Source organism: Mustela lutreola, chromosome 4 (genome assembly GCF_030435805.1).
Source record: "Mustela lutreola isolate mMusLut2 chromosome 4, mMusLut2.pri, whole genome shotgun sequence".
Classification (NCBI taxonomy): Eukaryota; Metazoa; Chordata; class Mammalia; order Carnivora; family Mustelidae; genus Mustela; species Mustela lutreola.
In genome coordinates, this window is record NC_081293.1 from 154,242,604 (window position 1) to 154,266,652 (window position 24,049).

Consider the following 24,049-nt stretch of genomic DNA (forward strand, 5'->3'; position numbering starts at 1 on the left):
TTTTGTTAACATACCCAAGGTCTGATCACTAAAATTCCCTAAGCTGACATTCGGTAATGATCATGGAGTAGAAAACTGTCTGCCCCAGGTCACTTTCCCACTGATCTCATCTCATTCCAGCTCCTCTGGAATTTACATTTGCCTTATAGAATCTAAGACATTTTATGAGTGTGCATATACAGCTTGTAACTGTGCTAAAATGGCACAGAGGGAATGGCGCTGTTTGTATCTCTCTCGTCTTACTAATCACCCATGCTGATAATTTAGGCCATCTGTGCTTATGTCATGTTCATTACATGTCTGTCCTACAAGTCTATAACTAAAAGATGTAAGTTCTACTCCATAAGCGCTAGGCCTTACACTTTTCTGTACCCACAAGACCTGGCACAGCACCTCTAACAAAGGAGATACTTAGTAAATTATGTCAGATGATGAGATGCCGAGTCCTGGTGCTGCGGAAAACAGCAGCCATGCCATCTGGGAACCACTTGAACTTGGGCAAGGTGTCATGTAAATGAGACTTAGTTTCTTTTGTCTTTAAAGTGGGATTGATAATGGTGAATGTGAATGCTTTCCTGCACTATAAAGCGCTACAAAGATCTAATCTATTATTATTACAGATCACCAAGTTGACTGTTTTCTTCCAGCCAAGAAAGAGTTTTGTTTAGAAATCTAGATGTCTTATAAGTTGTGTAGTTATGGAAAAGTAATCGAAATACTATTTTGTTCTTGCCATCCTTACTCTACCAATACTTTGAGAGGCAAGAGGAGATGAAAAACAAGTTGCCACAAGCAATGGTGGGGAAGGAAGCAGAACTGGCCCCAAGATGGGAGCCTGACCCTCAGGAAGCAGGATAACGGTTTTACGAGTCAATCAAAAAAGATGATGGAAGAACAATGATTAGACCAAATTAGTATGTAAACAAACAAGCAAAAAAACCCATGGGCCAGGAAAGGGTGTGTTCCTGATCCTGAACAGAACGCAGGCCAGACGGAATGGCAACATCTTGTCATTCTCCGGCACAAGACAGCACTTTATGTGAAAAGGCAAATGGGAATCTAGGCCGCTTTCCTAACAGGAAGATTTGGGGGAATGTTTCTTTGGCGTGGCCTAGATGGTCAGCTCTTTAGGGCAGGACCTGTGCCAACGACCAAACAATGGCTTCAGGCATTCATAAGTAGGTCACAGAATTCAGTCTTGCTGAAGTATTTGGCTTTTCTTTCTCGTTTTCCACCATAAAACAGAATAGGATTTCTCTCCTTAAGGTTTTGCCTTCTATTTCCTCCTCCTCCTGGGGTGGGTGATAGGTTAGTTTAGACTTCACCTTGGTTATCTCTGAGATTTTCTGCTTCTATTAAGCCTACGGAAGTTTATCTTGCCTTCTAAAAATAAGGGCACGGCAGGGCTGGGGAGAGTCCATCTCAACCCCATTTAAACAGTTTCTAAATGTCAAGTAAAATTTTATCAATTTTGTAAGTCTATACTGCACAGTAATTTGCATCCTGAGGGAAAAATTAATACTTTTTAAAAAGACCTGCTGCGGACCAGTAACTCCTGGAAATTTTGAAATCTTATAATCTGAGCAACTTATTGCAAAAGCCATAAAGGAGTGTTAAGGGTCTACTGTAAGGCCAAACAGCAGGAGACACAGAAATATGAAGGGAAATAACACAACATAAAAACTCAAATTATGTATTCATAGATATTATCTGTGACTTCACACTCATTACAGGAAGCCTAAACAAGAAAACAAAAAAAATTGGTTTAATTTCCTTGGGTGCCTTTCTCTGGTTTAATATTTTAATGCCCCCCATCCCCACCGAGTGGGCCAAAATATATATACAAATATTTTCCGGGAGAGACTATGCAATGCTATTATAACCAGAAATCCAGCCAACTCTTTCCATAGCTTCTCCATTAAGACATAAGCGAGCATCTGTTCAGTCCCATTGGACCCATCTCTGGAGTCCTAGCAAGTCGACTACAGTAACCTTTCTCCAGGCAAGGTGGAAATATGTTAACCCAAGCAAGAAAACACACGGCTATGACGACTAGACTGATCACATTTTTAAAAGAGCGCTTTCCCAACTTGGGCTATGGGTTAGAATGATCTAGTTTGAGAGCGCTTTTAAAAACACCCAGTGCCCAAGCCTCACCTACCAAATGATCAGAGTTGGAGCCCAAGTGAAAAGTGGCTTAAATATCCTCCAGGTTTGGGGGAGCGGTGCAGGTGGGGAGGTGCCTGGGTGGGTCAGAGGGTAAAAAATATGACTCTTGATCTTGAGGTCATTTGAGCCCCATGTGTGGCATAGTTTACGTGAAATTAAAAAAAAAAAAAAAGAATCTTCCAGATGATTTTGATGGCGAGTCACTGTTTTAAGAGATTCAGTGGCAAATATGGGGTGGGAGGGGAGTCGGGGGGGGAGAAGTTACTTCTTTGACTAATCCACAGGCACTATAAGCAATACAATTAGCCAGAGCTAACCCCAGACCTTTCCTACAGGATGACCTCCCTCCTCCAGGAAGAGATAATTAAATTAACTTGAAGAAGATGAATTCATTAAACTCTTTCTTGGAGGGTGGGGGGCCATCAGTAGTCCTGTCTCAATCTTCCCATCATATACACTAAACAATTGTAGTTATAAAATAAAGCAGACTCACCTTACTGAATGGGAAAAAAGAGAAAAGGAGAAAATCACACCAATTTTCCCATCATATTAAGGGAACCACAATTAACTTTTTTAGAGTAAAAAATACAATTGGGATCATGCTGCACATGTGGTTTTACAACCCACCAATGTGAAAACCTTTCCGTGTCACTACATGGGCCCCTAAACATTGCAGTGAATAACCGCAAAGCAATCCATTGTTTGAAATGGCCATTATTTCCTGGTGACTGAGGCTTGCTTTAGGTTTACTCAGAGACATAATTAGGACCATGATCCCTTGAATGACAAAGTAAGATTAATCTGAGAACTCCTGATAGGATAAACTGTTGGCATAACAGTAAAGAGGAGGCGGGTGGGTAAGGGTGGGGGGCCGATGGGTGGCATCTGACTACCAATGGGTAGCAATTTGACTGATGGAAATACTCCCACCACGGCTGATTTCAAGACAAACCTTCTAACACCTGGTTTGCAAACCTGAATATTTATTTAACAACCGGCTCTCTGCAATCAGCTCCAGCTCATCCTTAAAGAAAAGCCCAGCTAAACTAAAGTGATCTGCTATTTGAACAGTAGAGTGGTAAAGCGGGAGTTCCGTGAATGAAAGGGAACCACAGTTCCAGTTATCTTAACATTCTGTTGTATTCTGGGTTTGGAGTTGTCAAGTTGGTAACTGAAGCAGCGAGATGGCTGAAGGTCTAGTCCAAGTTTTCTAAAAGGTCTTCTTGTGGCAAGTGCAAGTGCTTTGGAAAGACCATGGTTTTTTTTGAATAGACAGAGGTGGGGCTTTGTGAAGTTAACCTTCATTTTTTTTTTTAATTTTTTTTTTTTTAAGATTTTATTTATTTGACAGAGAGAGATCACAAGTAAGCAGAGAGGCAGGCAGAGAGAGAGAGAGAGAGAGAGGAGGAAGCAGACTCCCTGCTGAGCAGAGAGCCCGACACGGGACTCGATCCCAGGACCCTGAGATCATGACCCGAGCCGAAGGCAGTGGCTTAACCCACTGAGCCACCCAGGCGCCCTGAAGTTAACCTTCTTAAAGAAACTTTCTGTTTCTTTATTTTTTTAAAAAGATTTTATTTATTTATCTGACAGACAGGGATCAAGTTGGCAGAGTGGCAGGCAGAGAGAGAGAGGAAGGGAAGCAGGCTCCCCGCTGAGCAGAGAGCCTGATGCAGGGCTTGATCCCAGGACCCTGAGATCATGACCTGAGCTAAAGGCAGAGGGTTAACCCACCGAGCCACCCAGGAGTCCCTGTTTCTTTAATCTGTATATGGGAATAATAATGTCGTCTCAGTTGAGCTGGTTGAGTTGGGATTAAAAACACCATACATCAAGTACACAGTAAAGCGTATAATAAACGCTCTACAAATGTTAGTCGACGTTCCCCCTTAGTGATTACACTCTAGATGTTATTATTTCTAAGGAGATGGGTATGAATTCTTTTGACACTTTATTTGCAGGGAACCTAATGAAGTTGATCTTTAAATTACACATCTTTATGATTTAAACCAGGGGTTGGCAAACTATGGCCTGTGAGTTTTACAAAAACTTCTAGTTTTGAAGAACACACCGAGTTCATTCATTTATAGAGCTCTATGCCCGCTGTCCTGCTCCACGGCAGGATTGAGTCACCGGAACAGAGACCACAGGCCCTAGAAAGCACGAAATAGTTACTATTTGGTCCTTTAAGGAAAAGGTTTGCTAACTCATGATTTAAACCATTCTAACTTTCCTTAAGTGAATACTTTCTTTTATATATACATATACCTAGATATATGTGTGTGTGTGTGTGTGTGTGTGTGTATGTGTATGTGTATATATATATATTCAAAAAAAAAAAACTTAGAATGGAAAATGAAAAAGATGAGGAAAAAAGATTCTCCTAGGAGTCAGAAATTGCAAAATACATATTAGGTCCAAGAATACCCAAGAAATACTTGAAACTCCAGGATGAAGCTGAGCTCTAATTTAGTCAAGACAGTATATTTTAAAAAACTATTTTATAAATGAAACTTTCTACAAGAGGACTATTACTTCTGGACCTGGAATATACCTTCAATGTGGAACTTGGAAGAGTGAATTTAGGAGGTAGAAACTTGGAATATTATTTACAACTTGGCAAAGAAAGTGAGCGAAACCACATTAGTCAGGCAAAATAAGCTGATCTCTCTAACTACAGGTAAAATAACATTTCAAACATTGAAAAATGTACACAATCAAAATTGCAGAGGGTAGAGGTTTAAACAACCATTTCCCCTAATTTTTGATGTTTACATGGAACGTTCTTCAAGCAGCAAATAAGTTACCAATGATCCTGACAGACTGAAAATGATACATCTTTACCACAACATAAATTAATTCTCTCAGTGGGAAATTGTTAAAATAGGCAAGGTGTCAGAAAGGTTTCTTTATGTCTGAAGGAAAGGAAATGATTCCATTTCTTCCAAACATTCTTACATGAAAAATAATAAACTCTCACTTTTAAACTGTCTATTTTCATGGGGCTCTATGGCACCCGCTACTAATTGGTGCAGTCACGGTTATCTGGCATTGGCCACGAGTCAGTCCACATTAAGTCAGGTATAAAACACTCTCCAGCATAAAACCACCCCCATAATTCATATTACAGATGAATAAATATTCATAGAAATGCCCAGAAAAGGGATCGCAGAGTTACACTACGTTCTCACAGCATTCCTTAGATTCGCATAGCAAATATTACACAAAGATTCTGGAAAAGTAAATCTTCACAGAATAAAAGAGAAGGGAAATATGGTGGCCGTCTAAAGGATCAGACAAATGCTCGACACAAATAAGCCAATTCAACCTCTATGGGAGTGTGATGCTGATTCTGTTCCTGAAGCTACTAGTTGATAATTCGAGACCATGGGATGAACATTTATTGAATGCTTGGTGTATACACATGCTCTCACATTTAACTCACACAAGAACCTGTATAATGGGTAGTATTAGTGACTTGTAAAGGGAGAAGTACGGATAGGCACTCTGATTGGTCTGTCTCCCATGCCTGTCTTATCTTCAAAATGCCTAATCATGACCAAACACAAGGTGTCTATCAGCCATAGTCCCCCAAACTGCCCTTAGGAAGGGGGTCTCATAATCAACTAAGTCAACTTAAGTCTAACTAAGTCTCACAGTCAACTAAGTTTGGGAAACTTACTAAATCCTCCCCTTGGAGAATAACAATGTACATTAAAGCCATGCATTAAAGAAATCAGTGTACTTTAGTCTAACCCATCACTTCCCCCATCTGATTAGGAAATCTCTTTCTCTCCAACTACTATTTTATGAAGTAGATATTCTGAAGCACAATTTGAGAAATACTACTATAGTCAACCTATCTACCTCCCTTGACAGGAGAAGGCTGAAAGAGAGATCTGCAAACTGTCAGAGAAAATCAACTTTCTTAGCCATAGTCAAGGGGCTGACGCAACAGAGATGATGGTGTGATTTTAGGGGGCCTCTCTTTGCTCTCAGGATCAACACAGTGTCTTGATTCCTGCCGAATGCCCTGGTCTCACCTCATGCAGGTCAGCCTGCCTCCTCCTCACAGAGCTTCTGCAAAACGTTCCCTGGTGAGATGTTCCTCCTTTCCCTCTTTACCTACTCGAGTCCTACTTATCTTTCAGGGAAAGCCTTTCCTGAATTTCTGTCAGGATGCTCTTGTATCACCGAGTTTCATGCAGTACTTGTCATGGTTACAAGGTTCTATTTACTTACTGCCTGGTCTAAACTCTGACTGTGGAGCAGGGAAATAGATTCCATACTTCTCAGATGGGAAAAAGAAGAGGAGGGATCTTTCCAGCCTCCTTGGACTGTCCTTACTCATTCCTGCCCATGGAGTGGGAGCCACAATTTAGTGGCTCTCTGATTTGGGGAGAAGGGGCTGTGTGTGCTCATCTCAGAGCCCGTGGGGCATCCAGGTCTGCTTGGCCTCCATGTAAAAGGGGGGTTTGGGAAATAAGTTGAATTCAGGAAAAGACATACTAAGAGAAGCCCAGTGGCTATGGATCCAAGTTCCATTCTGCAGTTTGGCTTTAGTCACTAATAAAGTTGATTTTGATCTTTCCTCTGGCTGCTGTTTAATTTTCCAGTTGCTTCTACATCTGGGAGGGGAAGACAAAGGTGTGCTTGTTGGCCCCCTGGAATGCCAACGCCTTCCACGGGGCCTAACCTCCTTCAGGACAGGAATGAGGTCTCCTTTGGCTCACTATGGTAGCTCAGTACCTGGCACATAGAAGGCACTTATAATTTTTTTTTTTAACATTTATTGTGGAAAATGCTTAAAATAAGCAAAATAGGGAGAATGGTCTAATGAACCCCTGTGTACTCGTCACCAAGCACCAACAATAATCACCACATGGCAATCTTGTTTCATCTACTCTTTCACCTGACTGAAGCAAATCTACTTCAGGCTTCACACATGGCAGGCTCAAAAAAAAAATACCTATAAAACCATTATCACATACTCTATACACAATAATTTATCAGTGATAGAGGGCTAAATCAACAAACTCAGAGAGATCAATGAAGAGTCAGAGAGGCAGTGGGTCAGAATCATTGTTGGTCCCCGGCCCCCTACTTCCCCCAGTGTATCATACGTCGCACTCCCATGCACGCTGTTCCCCAACAACTATCCCCTCCTGCCCCACCCCAGGTGGTAGGGCCAGGCCACTCACCCGTGGGAGTGCTGCTGCGGAATGAAGAGGAGGGGGTGATGGGTGGGGTCACAGGAGGAGTAAGGCTTCCACTGCTGTGGCGTGGCGGAGTGGACACATTCCCTCGAGACACGGAGCTGGACAAGGTCAACGAGAGCTTCGGCTGAATCTTCTTCTTTAGGGACTCCTGCTCTCGGCGGGCAGCATCTGTCATGAATCTGAAGGAACAATGGAAGGTGAGTAACTGGGCCCATCTCTAGAGCACGAGGAATGATGGCAGTTTCCCCGAATTTGACAGATGCCCCTCCTTGGGAAAGGGGATTGTTCATGATCTCAAAAACTTGTAACAGATTCCTTTTTCCTACGGGATGAAAGTATCCCACCAAATGCCCAATGAAACAATATTACAGTATTGTTACAGTGTCTTAAAATGTCTGCTTTTATACTTGGAACATGTCTTCCTGTTCCTCACGGGAAGGCCCTATTACTTCCAGAGGCAAACCCTCCTTGTGGGAAACTTGTACACATGCACTATATCTACACCAGCGGCAGTGCCTTTGGTTAGAAGACGTCCTCTCTCTTGGAAGCTCCTCTCATCTTTCAACTCATAGAAAGCCCACCCATTCTCAGAATTTCCCAGCACTCCCAGGTGGAAAGGGCCTCCTTCATCTGCGGGTGGGTAGGATTTATTGTCCCCACTGCTTCACTGCCACTTAACATATGCGGCCTCCTGAAAACGGATCTTTTTTGTATTACTCCAGATCCTCATCTTGTTATCTGTTTTTTTTTTTTTTAAGATTATTTATTTATTTATTTGACAGGCAGACCACAAGTAGGCAAAGAGGCAGGCAGAGAGAGAGGAGGAAGCAGGCTCCCCGCTGAGCAGAGAGCCCAATGCGGGGCTCGATCCCAGGACCCTGGGATCATTACCTGAGCCGAAGGCAGAGGCTTTAACCCACTGACCCACCCAGGCGCCCCTTGTTATCTAGTTTTTAAAAATTTTCCTGGCTGACTGAAGGTCTTGTCTCCCTACCCATTAGCTGAAAGAAAAGGACACAAATCCCCAGAATTGCGGCTAGGACACTGCCAAGTCCATCTCAGTAAACACTGACAGAATGAAGAAATCTGCCCAAGCAGATTCAAGAAGGGCAGAGAGCAGTACAAGGAGGAAGATGACTGCTAAAGACCGGTTTATGTTGTGATTTTATTACCCGTAAAGAGAAAGGCAACTTTTCCTGGTCATTTCACTTTGGACACTTCAAAGTTATCCCTTCCACACTTCTCTTATGTTAGTAACATTCAAACTGTTCTTTTCTCACTGCATAACAGTTCATAAATTCATGTAATACAAGATTCAAAGCAATCTATGCTCTCACCTAAAGAACAAACTTTTTTTCAGACATCATACAATGTTTTTTAAAGTAGGCTCTGAGTCCAACATGGGGCTTGAACTCACGACCCTGAGATCAAGAGTCACATGTTCTACCAACGGAGCTAGCCAAGCTGCCAGCAAACTTTTTTTTTCTTTTGTTTTTTTGGTATTATTGATAGGCAGGCTTTGTCAGCTGCATTTTTGAAAACTGGCAGAAAGCCTAGTGAACAGAGGGCATGAAAGCATTTAGGGAATGAAATAGGCACCCATGCCTACTGCCTTGTCCTCTGAGCCATGGCCATCATTCTCCCTGTACCCAACACCCCCATCATTATGTTCCATTTTAATACAATTAATCATTAATTAATTCCATTCTACTTAAACAGGGTCATAATGACCCAGTACATTTCACATTCTCTCTAAAAAATTTCTTAGTATTTGTCTTCATTATGCTAGGAATTTTTAAAAGTCAACAGATAGTTTCATTGCCTGGTAAAAAAAAAAAAAAACAGCCAACCAAATGCCCAATAAAACAATATTACAGTATTGTTACAGTGTCTTAAAATGTCTGCTTTTATACTTGGAACATGGATGGCACATTTCTTGAATGGTGTCTGCAATACAATCTATATATATAATAATCCAGATTTTTATGAAGGGCTGAATGATAATCAAGTTACATGCTTTGCCTTGAGTTCTTAGGTTTTGTGTTAGAAGATGGAGAAGGTTTAAAAAGAAAGGAACAATGCCGCAAAACAGAATTGTGCGCACCTGGTAGCTAGGTACTTATTTATTTTCAGGTGCAAAGTTGGCTCTACTCTTCTGAAAACTGCTTTCCACCATCACCCCCATGCCCCCCAAAATTCTACTCAAAATATGGACTCTCAGAGAAAAGCAAAGAACTAGTGCTTTCTTCTATTATTCCAAGTAGAATTACTAACTAGCACAATGCCAATCTTCTCCAATTGCGGTACATGATATGTGGGGAGTGGGCAAAAACACAGGATAGACATAGTGCCTCTTCAAGAAAGACCAATGGGGGCACCTGGGTGGTTCAGTTGGTTGAGCAGCTGCCTTTGGCTCAGGTCATGATCCTGGACTTCCAGGATCGAGTCCCGCATCGGGCTCCCAGCTCCTTGGGGAGTCTGCTTCTCCCTCTGACCTTCTCCTCTCTCATGTTCTCTCTCACTTATTCTCTCTCAAATAAATAAATAAAATCTTTTAAAAAGAAAGAAAGAAAGAAAGAAAGAAAGACCAATGGTTCTCAACGTAGGTAATTCAAGTCAGTTTTTTGTTTTGTTGTGTTTTTATTTATTTATTTATTTATTTATTTTTTAAGATTTTATTTATTTGACAGAGAGAGATCACAAGTAGGCAGAGAGGCAGGCAGAGAGAGAGAGAGGAGGAAGCAGGCTCCCTGCTGAGCAGAGAGCCCGACTCGGGACTTGATCCCAGGACCCTGAGATCATGACCTGAGCCGAAGGCAGCGGCTTAACCCACTGAGCCACCCAGGCGCCCCTTTTGTTGTGTTTTTAAAGCAAGGGAGTTGCATGCTCTACTGACTGAGCCAGCCAGGCATCCCCCCACATCAGTTTTTTAAACAGTAGAAAAAAAAAAAAAAGCAGATACCCTATGGAGTAGAACACAAAACGTGTATCTTGCACCTTAGTGAGACTACAGGGCTTGGAGCCAGGCACACGGGGGGCTCCAGCCCTGCTCATGTTACTATGTGACTGGAGGCAAGTTTGATAAACCTCTCAAAATCTCAGCTTTATTCTCCTTAAAACGGGACTAATGACTGCAGGCAAAGGGTCAATAGACATCTTTTTCCTACTGCTGGAGAATCTGATCTTTGGTTAATCTCAGGTAATCTGCTAAGAGGGTATGTCAGCTACACCTATAGTCAACACTCCCTATGAGCCCAATGACCCCTGACTGGTCCTGGACTGCGAAGAGTGAGAGACCATTTACACACAGCGGACAGGGGAGTCAGAGCCTGGGCTTCCCAAAGAGTGTGGTGATCTTGTACCTTGGCACGTCCCAGGCGGGGAGCCGGAAGCGTGCCCATGGAGTGTCACAGGATCTCTGATGCCTCGTCTGCCAGGGAAGCCCCCACCTTTGCCTGTGAGGCATCTTGTCTACCTTGTACCGGTGAGGACTCGGCACATGGCCAGATGTTGGCCCGCTGGCAAGCTGTGGCTCTGCCCACTATTCCTCTGGTGAGACCCAGTCCACCATGGCTTCCAGTCATCCTGTGAGTCTGAACGTTTGTGATCGAGGAAAACCACCAACTAACGGACAGGATAGTGCTGACCTCAGAGGACAGTTGTAAGGATTAAATGAGGTAGTCGTGTCTGTCATACAGAAGTGGCTCAACATGGAAGCTGTTACCATTATATAAACCTTTATAATCTGGTTTTACCTATACATCCTGTCTACCTCACCTAACTCCAAATTTCTTGGGGACTCACTGCATGTTCATAGCTCGGAAATGTTCATAGCTGCAGGATTGTGCCTCATCTACAGAACAGATTGTGGCTTGGCCAACTGGGAATCAGCCCGGGGGTGGGGGGAAACAGTGCCAGTTGGAAACCCTTGTCAAAAGAGGGAGGTAGGAGAGGAGGGAGACAGGCGTGGGGCAGAAGGGCAGGCTTCTTTGTGTCTTCTCCCACCCCAGTGAAACAGTATCAACAGCTCATGTCCTTTACTGTAAAATACTCTCCTACAGCTCAGATATAAAACAACACCCATAAAAAACCACAACAACGTGCCCACACATCCCCTACCTTCACCCCGACAGGTGTGTGGTCAGCTATGGACAGCCATCTATTTTTGGCTTATATCTGCTAAGTGCTTTCTAGAAGTGAGAACGAGACATAATGTTAAAAGCATTAAACATGAAACTCATAAAGCACTTCTGCCAACCTTCCTCTCCATGTACCCTCCCTCCTCCTCTCTTGGATTGCCGGTTGTGAACTTGCTCGCAGCTTGACTCGTAAATCAGGGCAACCCTGCCATACCAACATACACAGCTGCATGATTAATTCCCAGGGAAACACACACACACACACACACACACACACACACACACACACACGCCTCAGGTTACAATTCACCAGCTTCTTCTCACTGGCAATACTGCCTGGTTCCTCTTCCTCTTACCAACCATTTTTTGAGACCTATTAAATCCCAAATACCAGCATTTTAAAGTAATGTCCCACCAATACAGCTCTTTGTCAAAAGATGGGCAGATTCCCAAAGGCAAGGCATCCCTCAGGTAGATAAGTTTATAAAAGAGCCTGATGAGGCAGAGAAAGGCCATGAGTGCAGCCGGGAATGGGGGACCCTCGTAGTTTGGCTTTGACCAGAATGCTTTTCTGGTCAATCTACCTCCCACCTTCGAAGGCAGCTGCCCTGTGACACATACTTGAAGGACCACAGCCCGGATCCTTCCAGTGTCCTTTCAGAATTGTCCCCCTGTATTCCCACGGCTGAGAGGAAGGTCAGTCTTGGGAAGCCACATTGCCCTGTGGTCTGAATTTTTCTTGATGGGTTTTGACATGATGGGTCATCTTTTTTGAAGCCTTCAGTAACAGGATCCAACCTGGGGGCTTTAGAGCTGGAAGAAACCCAGGTAAGAAGACCATCTAGTCTAAGCCCCTCATGGTTCACATTAACTGGGAACTGAGGTCGAGTGGCCTGTGCAAGGTCACTTTGCTGGGGAAGGGCAGAGATGGCAGGAGAGAATTTCAGCCTCAGGGCTGATTCCAATGCTCCACATTCTGCCAAGGAGCCATGGGCATGTCAAAGAACTCGGAGCTCTCTTCCTTTTGCTCCAGACTCCTGGTCTTCAAGGTCAAAAGGGCTTAAAGAAACCAGAGCTTAGGGCCTCGAGAAATGTACAGGGAATCCCTTCGGGGGTTTAGATGTTGGAAGTGGGGTGGGTTGGGAGACAGGAGGCCTCATTCTCTCCATGTTGGCCAAGTTTTGCTGTGTGGGGCTGCTTGACTCCTGGGGGGCCCTGGCTTTGTAGCCTCATGGGACTGTGATGTGGAGAAGCCTGGTTGTGCCTGCCTCCCTGAATTCTTTCTGCATTGCAATGGGAACCATTCCACTGTTACAGTAGTGTGCTACTGTGGGTTTGTACTGGCTTGTGAGAGCTGATCATTAAATTTTCAGGGACTCTTGTGAGTCAGGTGTTAAGTATACCAACTATTAAAAATTAAATTATGTGAATTTGTAGTTAAACAAATATGTTTTTTAAAAGGTAATATGCAAAGCTTATCAATTCTTAATTATTTTATCATACTTTACTATTATTTATGTTTCGGGGGTTATTTACATTAATATCCTATTTGTTCGCTATCCCTGTTATATAATGGTGTGCTGTTTATACACATTTTCCCAACTCTGGTCAATGACATCATGGTGCCAGCTTGAAGCTGTCTGCAGTGGGTATTTATAACACGGAAATTGGCAAATATTACTAATCAGGGCTTTTTTTCTCTCCCTAAGTCAGTTATTCAATATTTATCAAAATACCTTATAGTTAAATATTATTATTATTATTATTTTAATGTTGAAAGAGCATTTGAACCAGACTTCTTGCCTACTAACACAACCAATCAGGGAAGGGATAAAGAATATATAAGAAAGTCTTCTTTTCCTTTTAAAAATTATAAAAATCCATCTCATTGAAATACACTTACGTAAACACTTTTATGGGCTTGTGGCTCGTGTTTAAAAAAATCTTTTCAAATTGTGGAATGTACACACACACACGAGTACATATTTACATGCCGTTTAAAGAATAAAATGACAGTCTATAGCCTCACCAGCTTATGAAAAAAATATTACCAGAAGTTTGGAGTTTCCAGTTACAGGTATGGTTGATTTTTCAGGGTATTTTCCTTTGAGTATTGCCTTTCCACACACAGAGAAAGCTGAGTATTTCTTAAGGGGAAAAAAAGAGTCACCTGAGAGTTCTTTCACTGTTGACTAACAGCCTGGAAATCTGTGGTCAGGCAGAGTCGTGTTTTCATTTTGAAACTGAAACTGCCATAAGATTAATTTTAACTTTCCTACAAATCAGAAATGCCCAAGTTACTTTAATTTAATATGGTCATTTGTAGTAATATTTGTTATTGCTTGGGGAAGTACATATTCCTTAAGTAAATTTTCAAGACTCCGTTATAAATCTTTTAAACCCTTAGACCACAATGTTCATTCAGTCCGACATGTTAAATGTGGAAACATGAATATAACACCACAGGGGGAAAATGTCAAACTGCTGGTCCAGGGAGACCAGTTTCAACCACAAACTCAGGAAATTTACAGATTTCACTGGAACCTGGGCAGAAACCCCACTGCCACCTACTCTACGGCCAAACACCTGAGCCTAAGTGTCCTGCTGGGGAAAAAACCACATGGCTTTCCCTGGCTCTGGAGAACTCAGGCATGGAAGTGACCACTCAAAACGTGGGTCTCTTTCGGAGAAACTTGAAAAGAATCCAAACTACGAGATGCGTGGTGTGGTTTGGTTGTTGTTCTAAGACTCTGGAGAGGGCGTGTGGTCCGGAGGCCTGAGCTGTGTGTTGGGAGGCTCGTTCTGGGGTCAAGAAGCCGGTGGCCTCCAGAAGTCCCAAAGCTCTCTGTTCTGGCCTTGGTTTGTCTACTTGTTAAGATGGAAGTGTTCTGGTTTTACAAATATATGTAATATAGCACACTTAAGTTCCTTCCCACTAGGCCCAGTAGCCAATGATTTCAGAAACAGCATCGTACAGTATTTTCCAAACTTTTTTTTTTTTTTTTTAAAACCTCAACCCATAGAAGTGTGTATCGTATTGGGAGCCTGGACACTTTGTATAATTAGGTCTGCAATCTGCAATTATGAAATATCCAAAGCTCTGAAAACTGGAAAACGTTTTATAAGTTTGGCAGCAGAATTCACTGGGAGACAAACCCTGAATTGAACTGCTTAAAGGCTACTTATACAATTTATTGTAGTTAGTGTGAATATTCACATGCCTCACTGCACAAATATTAATATGGTTGATTTCTGGGGCTGCCCTGGACCCTGCAGGGAACATTATGTAATATGCAGCATTTGCACCATATTATCTTTCTGAAATCAGAAAAATTATAAAACATACCTGGACACGAAGAATTTTTATGTAATTTGCCTGGAACAATAATTTCATGAAACAATTCTTCCTACATGTGATACACTCTGATATATTTCTCTTCTCTTTCATTTTAACGAAACATGCCTGTCACTGATTTCTTGACCTACTAACGGGGTCAGAGCCTGAGTCTGAAAATATTAGTGTAGCAGTTAAGATGGTGGTGGGCTTTGGAGGAAGACCATTTAGGTTGTAATCTCTGCCCTATGCACTCCAGCTGTGAGACCTTGGGCCAGTTACCTCTCTGTGCCTCAAGTTCTCTCTCTGGAAAGAGTGACATGTCAGTAACAGGTCCTGTCCTACAGAGTCATTGTGAAGATTGAGTTAATTCATGTAAAGCACTTGGAACAGGGCCTGGCACGTTGACCTTGAAAGAGGTCAGGTTCCTGGTACATGATGGATATGAATGAAACTGTTCTGGAAATCCCAATTCCCAAATCTTTCACCTCTGACACCTATGTCAGCAATTGGTTATTTCTGAGCTGAATTACTGAGTAAAACAGTAAGTACTTGCCATCACTACTTCTGATTCAGAAAGCAAAGAGCCGCCCTGAATCTGCTCACATTGATTACCCTAGTGCTGCAATCCCAGGAACACTGGAGAAAGTAGTTTCAATAGCTAGAATACAAACAGAAGGTCCCTCTCCTGAGGGACAACAGGCTTGGGGGAAAGGGTGCTATCTGTAAACCCCCATACTTCTTTACTTCTCTGAGAAGAACCAAACCAAAGAAGGTCCTTCTAGCAGGACAAACAACAGGAGACCATCCACACAGCTAGCCGACAGAAAGGCATCTTCCTAGGAAGTTTAAGCCTGCCCTCGCCCTGGGAGATTCATAAAGCCACACAGGGCTCTGACTGGTCCACACCCAGCCCCCTGTACAAAGAGCCACATCTAGCTACCTCATTGGAAGTCCAAAGCTTTGTTCTGCTTTCTCAAAGGCCCTTTGGGCATTGCCATCTTTTAGGGAAGATGAGTCTGTGAAACCCACAAAGATTTTAAGGAAAGCAGGGAGCTGAGAGGTAGACCATGAGGTTCCAAGCACTCCCAAATTTGGTGACTCACGGCTCCGGACAACGGGATTTCTGACCCAGCAAGGACACAATCGATCTTTCCAGTGGAGAGTCCAAACTATACTATACTATATATACTTATATAGTATACAAACTATACTATATATACTTATAGTATATAAGAATATACTATATTCTTTTGTCTGCTACTACATGCAATGCAGGACAAAGATGCAATAGAAAGCCAGTAAGGAAGTAAAACCACCCACAGGACATTAGAATATAGGTCGTGGGAAATGACCATGGGAATGATGGGTCCATTTTGGCACGTGATGGTGTATGGCCCACATGTCAGCAGATCTGACTGCTGCTCTGGGTCACCACATAATGATGGCTTTCAGAACACACATCTGCTAATAAACTCATGGGGCAGGTCTTCACATTTCAGCAGTAACTTCAAGCCGCAACGCAGCTGAAAGAGTATTTGGTTTAAGCAGCTGGCCAGTGAAACATAACCTGTGACCAAAAAGTGGGGTACTGGCTCGTCCACGCCTCTTTAGTAACAGGGGGCCTTTCTGGTGACCACTGGGAACTTGATGAACAAATGTTGTTCTGTTCAGTAGACAAAAGTAGACAAAATTTAGACTCCCAAATAATGCTGATTTCAGGAGGTTTCTAATCATGTTTTGAATAAGCGTACGTTTCACTTCTCACCCCAGAGCTATTTTTGACTTCACAATCTGGGGCCAATGGGGTGGATTTTGAAGCTTCATAAAGATTTCTGCAATGTCACCGGAACTCTGAGCCTCTTTTAACATGCCGCTACGAAAGATTTAATGCTAAATAATAAAACTAAAAGCAGCACCAGGAAAAAACCCACACCATCTGATCAGACCAGTGTGGCACTTAACTTGTGAGTGAGGGTTTTCTGGCGTATGATTGTCATCTGATATTCACATGGGTTGTGGGCATAATTTGTGAAATACACAGCCAATGAATCAGATTTTATTCCTGGGCACAAACCAAGCTGACAGATTTATTGCATTAAGTAAGACTTTTCTCTCTTTTCCCCTTTAAGTTTATATCTAACACATACAGAATATTGATCTTGGACTCTGAGATGTTCCTATCTACTCTGCACAAAATAAACTAACATCGAGGGCAAGCCACTTTACTATTAGATTTTGTAGCTCATTTTTCTTGTAAATTTTCATTTCATTTTTGGGGCCAGCAAGAAGGAAAAAGAGAGGGGAGTAAGAGGAAAAAAAAAAAAAAGCCAATAGGTGATTTAAAAAAATTCTACTCTTGGGGCACCTGGCTGACTCAGTTGGAATAGCACAAGACTCTTGATCTCAGGGTCATGAGTTTGAGACCCACAGTGGGTGTACAGATTATTTACTTATAAATAAAGAAACAAATCTTAGCAATCATATATCCTTTCTTCTTCTTCTTTTTTCCTCTTAAGGCAGCTACCGTTAATTTGTATTTTCTATGGCATCTTGCCTGGGTATTCTAAGTCTTCCAAAAATATTTATTTAATAACTAACATTGCTTTGCCAACTTTTATATTGCTTTATCTACCTACCATCTACCATCACCAGCCTCTCATTGAAAAGAAAAAGCCATTTAACATAAAAGAGGAGGATATAATCTTAAATAAGACCACTCTTTCTTGAGATAGATTGCTCTTTATTCTGCAACTGTGATAAAAATAAACACAGGAATAAATTTACTTAAAATTTTTTGAGATGCAAGGATGCCTGGGTGGCTCAGTCAGTTAAGCATCTGCTTTTTGCTCAGGTCATGATCCCAGGGGCCTGGGATCAAGTCCCATATTGGGCTCCTTGCTCAGCAGGAAGTCTGCTTCTCCCTCTCCCTCTACCTAACACTCCCCGTGCTTGTCCTCTCTCTCTTTCTCTGACAAATAATAAAATCGTTTAAAATATTTTTTTTTGAGATGCAGAAAAATTACAGTATTAAATGTAACTTTATCATTTTATAATTATGTCATCTGTACATGGTAATACAGTTTGTGATATGCGGTTTATAATTATTCTCTAGATACAAGTTATTAATAACATCTACCTTTATTGTCTATCACTGCCATCGCTAAAAATTCTGTTTCAAGGAATGCTGACCAAATGAAACTCCTACATGTGGGAGGAATCATATGCTATCCTATGCTGAACAAAATGAAAGAAGTCAAATATAAGCATACCCAAACCCAGGAGCTTCTCCAAGAGCTGGAAGCAAGGTGGAAAGAACTGAGTGTCCTCCTATGGCAGGGCACCCAGGGGTGGGGAGAGGGGGGCCATGGTGTGCAGGAGGCTCCCTGATCCTGGCCCTGCACATCCTTGACAACTTGGTGACTGTACACCACTGGAAACGTCCTCATGAACAGCATCATTCAAGGACTAGCAGCTGTTCTGTGAATGGTACTTAGAAGTTACTTTTTTTTTAAAGCCAATCATCTCTTCTGGAATTTTAGCACTCAAATGAAATTCATGTACTGAAGCCAAGTAACTGCAATAATGCACAAAATCACGCTCCTGCATACCATTACTCTGTGCATTCCCAATAAATATCAGGTTTTTTCTAACAACTAAGGAGTAATAAAGTCAATCTATCTTAATGAGAGCTCTGGTTCTGGTTCCAGCAACCACTATTTTAAGCCACAGGTCAGCATAAATTATCAGTGAAGCAATTAATTTTGATTTACTTTAGCCTGAATAGAGTAAACCGTGGTCTTTTTCATCATCAGTGCCAAGAATAAAAACCACTTCTGAAAACTACATGCACAGATCTTTGGTTTGGAGGCCAAATGGAATATCCCTCTCTTGGCAGCATCTCTCCATCACCCTTTCCGTCCCTTTCCACGTTCATCAAACAGGGGAAAACTATGGCTGTTTCTTACACATGGTTTTCATTGCTAATTTGACATCTGTGACAAAACCAATGAACGAAACAAAGAAGTTGCATTTTGTGAGGTTTTGTTACAAAACTACAAATAGCTTGAGTTTTTTTGTTTTGCTTCTTCTGGTAGTAAATTAAATGAGTTATTTGAGATTTCCAAGTAAACTGCTAATGAGATGATACCTAACTCTCCTCATAAGGAGAGAGAGGTTAAAAATCTAAAGGGGCACCAGGATGGCTCAGTGGGTTAAGCCTCTGCCTTTAGCTCGGGTCATGATCTCAGGGTCCTGGGATCGAGCCCCACATCAGGCTTTCTGCTCAGTGCCTGCTTCCTCCTCTCTCCCTCTCTGCCTGCCTCTCTGCCTACTTATGATCTCTGTCAAATAAATAAATAAAATCTTAAAAAAAAAACAAAACTAAAGTAAAAAACTGGATAGAGGGATTCTGGAGTTTTAGTTCCAATATCACTAATGATTGTGAACACAACCTAGGGGTTGAAAGTCCAGGCTCTGGAGGCAGACTCCTAATCTGATCTGCCAGGTATTCGAACTTGAGCAAAATATGTACCCTCTCTAGCCCTGGGATCCTAATTCATAAAACAGAGGTAATTCTAAACACCTACCTCATCCGGGTTACTGTCAGGATCTCATTAGATAAATGTATGGAAAGCAGCTGGCCCAAGAGAATACTCAACCTGTATCAGGAGGCCACCCAGAGTCTTGGTATTTCCTTGAGTGTAAGCCTTATGCACCTGACTCACCCAGGAACTATCAGAACCTGTTCCTAGAACTAACACTCATCCAACTGGATAATTCCTACAGAAGAGGACATCTTGCGGGGTGGGTGGGTGGGAAGGGGTGCAATCCATAGATGGGCTTAGATAGATATGTTAAGTCTAGGATCGAAAGCCTCCATTTCTAAAGAGAAATCCTTTTCTGATGCTGCCATGAACTTCTACTTAGATGAACTCTTCTAACCAGGTGACAGCTGACATTTAGCTGAGAACAAGGGACTCCAAAGGAATCCAGCGCCAGGGGATGGAGCGCCCTAGAGGGCTCTGGTTAATGAAATGCTGGTTTGAGAAATGGAAGGAGATGTCAGGGAGACTGTAGAGGACTCTCAATGTCAGAGGACAGCTCTAATAGGCAGAATTTGATTATGCCAGGGATGGCACGTTCCGTTCCTCTGGTGTCATTTAGAACCCACTCTGCCCATGAGAGCCATCATTGATTGATCAGAGCATTCTCGCTTGTGCTGCTTGTGCATTCCACCTTAACTTCTCCATCGCCGTGCCTGATGTGGTCACTATCCACTGATTAAGGTTAATGCATAAAATGAAGGTGACTCTTGATCGCAGGGTGCAACTCTGAGCCCCACATCGGGTATAGAAATTACTTAAATAAAACGTAAAAAAAAATCTGGTAGAAAGCTACATCCAAGACAAGAGCCGTCTCCAAAGTAAGGCAAGCACATTAAGCACACACTCAGATAACTGGAGGTATTCATGAATACAACTGTAAGGCCAACTGGTCAACGAAATTTATTTTTGTATGTATGTGACTCACTTACATACAGAGAACTGTCAGTGGATTAGCACTGTTGGGAACAGAGAGGAGTCAACAGCTCTTTTTCTTAAAAGGATTAAACCATTTAGGCAGTGGAATCATTTTGGGGGCAAAGTCAGTTATGTACATGGGCTGTCCCTCACAATGTATACATCTGCGGGCATCACAGACTTCTAGACCTCAAGATCTGTGGGCCTTGGGGGCTGATCTTTTTCAAAGTGATTTTTGTTTTTAATATTTTACTCATTTGAGAGTAAGAGAGTGCACGAGAGAGTGGAAAATTGGGTAGGAGAGGGAGAAGCAGGGAGCCCCAGGTGGGGCTCAATCCCAAGACCCTGAAATCGACCTGAGCTGATGGCAGATGCTTAACCCACTCAGCCACCGAAGAGCCCCGATGTGTTTTCCTTTTGTTGCAAGAACTCAGTTACGCCACTTTGGGACTACAGTTTTATTTTCCCTGGTTTTCAGGAGGCAGCTGTTCTTCAGATAAGCACACGCAACAGGGGACTGAACTATTTTTTAAAGAAAATCAAAGATAATGTACACATCCTCCTGCTTGCGCGAACTCAATGAGTGAATGCTCAAGATACTCGGTAAACTACAGGCTGTGTGTAAACACTGCGGCTGGAGAAGATGGGGGGTGACGAAGGCGATAACATACTTTTAATCAGAGATAATTTCAAAAGCAGGCAAAACTAGAAATTAGTAGGATGAACTGTCTCGTTATTGGTATTTTGCCATCTGGTTTAAGCTTTCTCCCTGCCTACTCCCTCTTCAGCCCATGATTATTAACCAGTCATATAATCCTATCCTGTGTTTACATAACCACTGGAAAAATATACAGGGATTTAAAAAAGAAAACAGAAAAAAAATAGGAGCGAAGGGAGAAAAAAGGGAGAAAAAAGAATTTTCAACATATTTTTTGGAAAATACCTAGTGAAGATTCAGAATCGAGTAAGACAACAGTATAATTGCAGGGTCTGTCTCTCCCTCACCCACTCCCAAACTAGCTTGCAAAGCCTGAGCACTGTTATACAGAGCACATACTACTGAATGACATAATGAAGGTTTGGTAGTTTGGAAGGTCTGAGCCAATGGTTCCTAACTCCTTCAGCCACGGAGACCCCATCGGAGAGTCCGTCGGTGTGCTTTGACTATCATAATGGCATTTCTAGTGTCCCTTAGATTGTGTGTGTGTGTGTGTGTGTGTGTGTGTGTATGCATGTGAAAGGGGAAGAATAATACAGAACTAGTATTCAGGATTGCTTTGACATGAATTCATATTTTACAAGATCCCCTAGGTACCTTTCTTCTACAAATCCTACCCCAAATGGGGAATTTACAGGTTATTTGGGGGAAAAAAATTCAGGTGTATTTGTGTGTGTGTGTGTGTGTGTTTAAAATTTTCAAGAATGCCCTTGTATTTCAGTGCTAATGAAGGGTTTCTTAGAGGGGGCCTCCAGCCCTTCTGGCTTTCAATGAACAGCCTTCATTTGCATGCACTAACCCTTAGCATCAGCTGGTTCCCAGAAATACATATGCCCCCACAATCCTGTTGATCCTGCTGGTTTATTTCACAAACCTTTTCTTCACAAAGAGGACAGGCCCTCATTTTAAGCAGGCCAACCTGATTATCCCAAATCCCTAATTAGTGTAATTAAAGCTTTAATGGATTGCAGCCAGGATATAAACCATGCAAACCCCCCTTTTTAAAAACTTGTTGGGTGTGCAGGTCTGGTCCACGCCAGAGGGCTTCCTGTTGAGGTGCTGAGGGCCCTGCTCTCCCGGAAGGCCTCCGGGCACCGCTGCACCCAACACCCTGGCCATTTCTGATGCTCAGGGAGCCTCTCGGTCAGGTTCACACATGCAAACCAAGCTGTCTCCCCCGTCCCCAAAGTGTCTACTAAAAGCAATGGGCATTTTCATTAAGGAGACACCTCTCAAGCCTCCTACAGGTACTAGTTTCCTGGGAATTTTTGTCCTGTCATTATGCTCTGAAAAACAAAGCCAATGTCCAAACTAGAATATTCCAAGCAACCTAGGAGAATCTTGTTAGATCCTGTAGAGCACTCCTGTATTAACTCAACTGCACAGAAACACTCAGAACTTTTCCAATAACCAAGGCCTGCAGCTTAAACCTATGGTTTTTGTTGTTGTTGCTTTTTTTTTTAAGGTGTTTCCTGCAATGTGTAAACTGATCCATTTTTTTTTAAGATTTTATTTATTTATTTGACAGACAGAGATCACAATTAGGCAGAGAGGCAGGCAGAGAGAGAAGAGGAAGCAGGCTCCCTGCTGAGCAGAATACCCGATGCGGGGCTCGATCCCAGGACCCTGTGACCATGACCCAAGCCGAAGGTGGAGGCCCCAACCCACTGAGCCACCCAGGTGCCCCTAAACTGACCCATTCTTAAAATGGCCCTGGTGAATGTTCACTTTATCTAAGATCTAGATGGATATTTGGAAATTAATATTAGAGAAGGGTAAGGAGAAAAGGATCTATGATTCAAAAAAAGCCTTTCTTACCTTCTTGAATCTTCACTACAAACTTGTCAGTGGTTATTATCAGTTTTTCTTTTCTATTCTTTTTTTTTAAAAATCAGTCTTTCTTTTCTTTTCTACCTTTCCTTCATTTCCTTCCTTTTTTTCCCCTAAGCAATCTCTATACCCAATGTGAGGCTTGAACTCACGATACCAAGATCAAGAGTCACATGCTCTATCAACTGAGCCACGCAGGCACCCCTCTCAGTCCCCTTTTATAGATGACAAAGTTGAGCCTCTGAGACATTAGGTAGTTTGCTCAAGGACCCACAGCTAATAAAATGCCATAGAAAAGATACAAACAAAAATATTAAAGATATGATGTCCAATCCAACAGCCATTAGCCAAGTAGGGCTACTGAACACTTGAATGGGCCTAGTCAAACTGAGCAACTATATCTCTAACTTAATTAAAAAAAAAAAAACTATGTATTTGAGAGAGAGCACCAGTGGAGAAGTTTGGGGGAGGCAGAAGGAGAGGAAGAGACAAGATGACTTCATCCTAGGACCCTAAGATCATGACCTGAGCCCAAATCAGTCACTTATGGACTGAGTCATCCAGATGCCTCTTTAAATTTAATTTAAATCTAAAGAGCCACATGTGGCTAGTGGCTACTGTACTGGATAGCACTGAGAACATTCTTATCATCACAGAAGTTCTACTGGACAGTGGGCAGCTAATGAGTACTGCTCAGTTCTGGATATGCTAGATTTGAAATGGTGGTAGGACCTCCAAGGGGTGTAAACAGAGAGCTCAGCGATCTAGATCAGGAGTCACCACTCAGAGGAGGAAAGCTGGAGAGCATGTAGGGAGAGGAGGTACCAAGGTCCAGAAGAAACTAGAAATGTGGGAAAGGCCCACATTTTAGACGGAAGAGGAGCCCCCAGAGTTACTTTTTTCAGGCTTAATAATTTCTCCTCTTACATTTTTAGGTGAAATTTGGGGAACAAATATATTAAGATTGAAGAGCTTTTTTTTTTTTTTTTTAAATAAATTCTACTGTTTTGTGCAAAAATGGCCTCCATTTGAAAGGCACAGTATTCACCTTTTCTCGCTCAGAGCTGGCAACACTGTATTCAGTAGGACATTAGCACAGGATGCCATATCACATGGTT

General features: G+C 42.3%; 1 protein-coding gene across 2 annotated transcripts in view; it reads right to left on the bottom strand.

The window, feature by feature from the left end:
- JAZF1 (JAZF zinc finger 1) overlaps positions 1-24,049 on the bottom strand; it is a 321,514-nt gene that overhangs the window by 36,892 nt on the left and 260,573 nt on the right. For both annotated transcript variants that reach the window (XM_059171448.1, XM_059171449.1), the window contains exon 3: positions 7,371-7,567. In XM_059171448.1, coding sequence (XP_059027431.1) covers positions 7,371-7,567 — 197 coding nt within the window. The remainder of the gene's footprint in view (positions 1-7,370; positions 7,568-24,049) is intronic.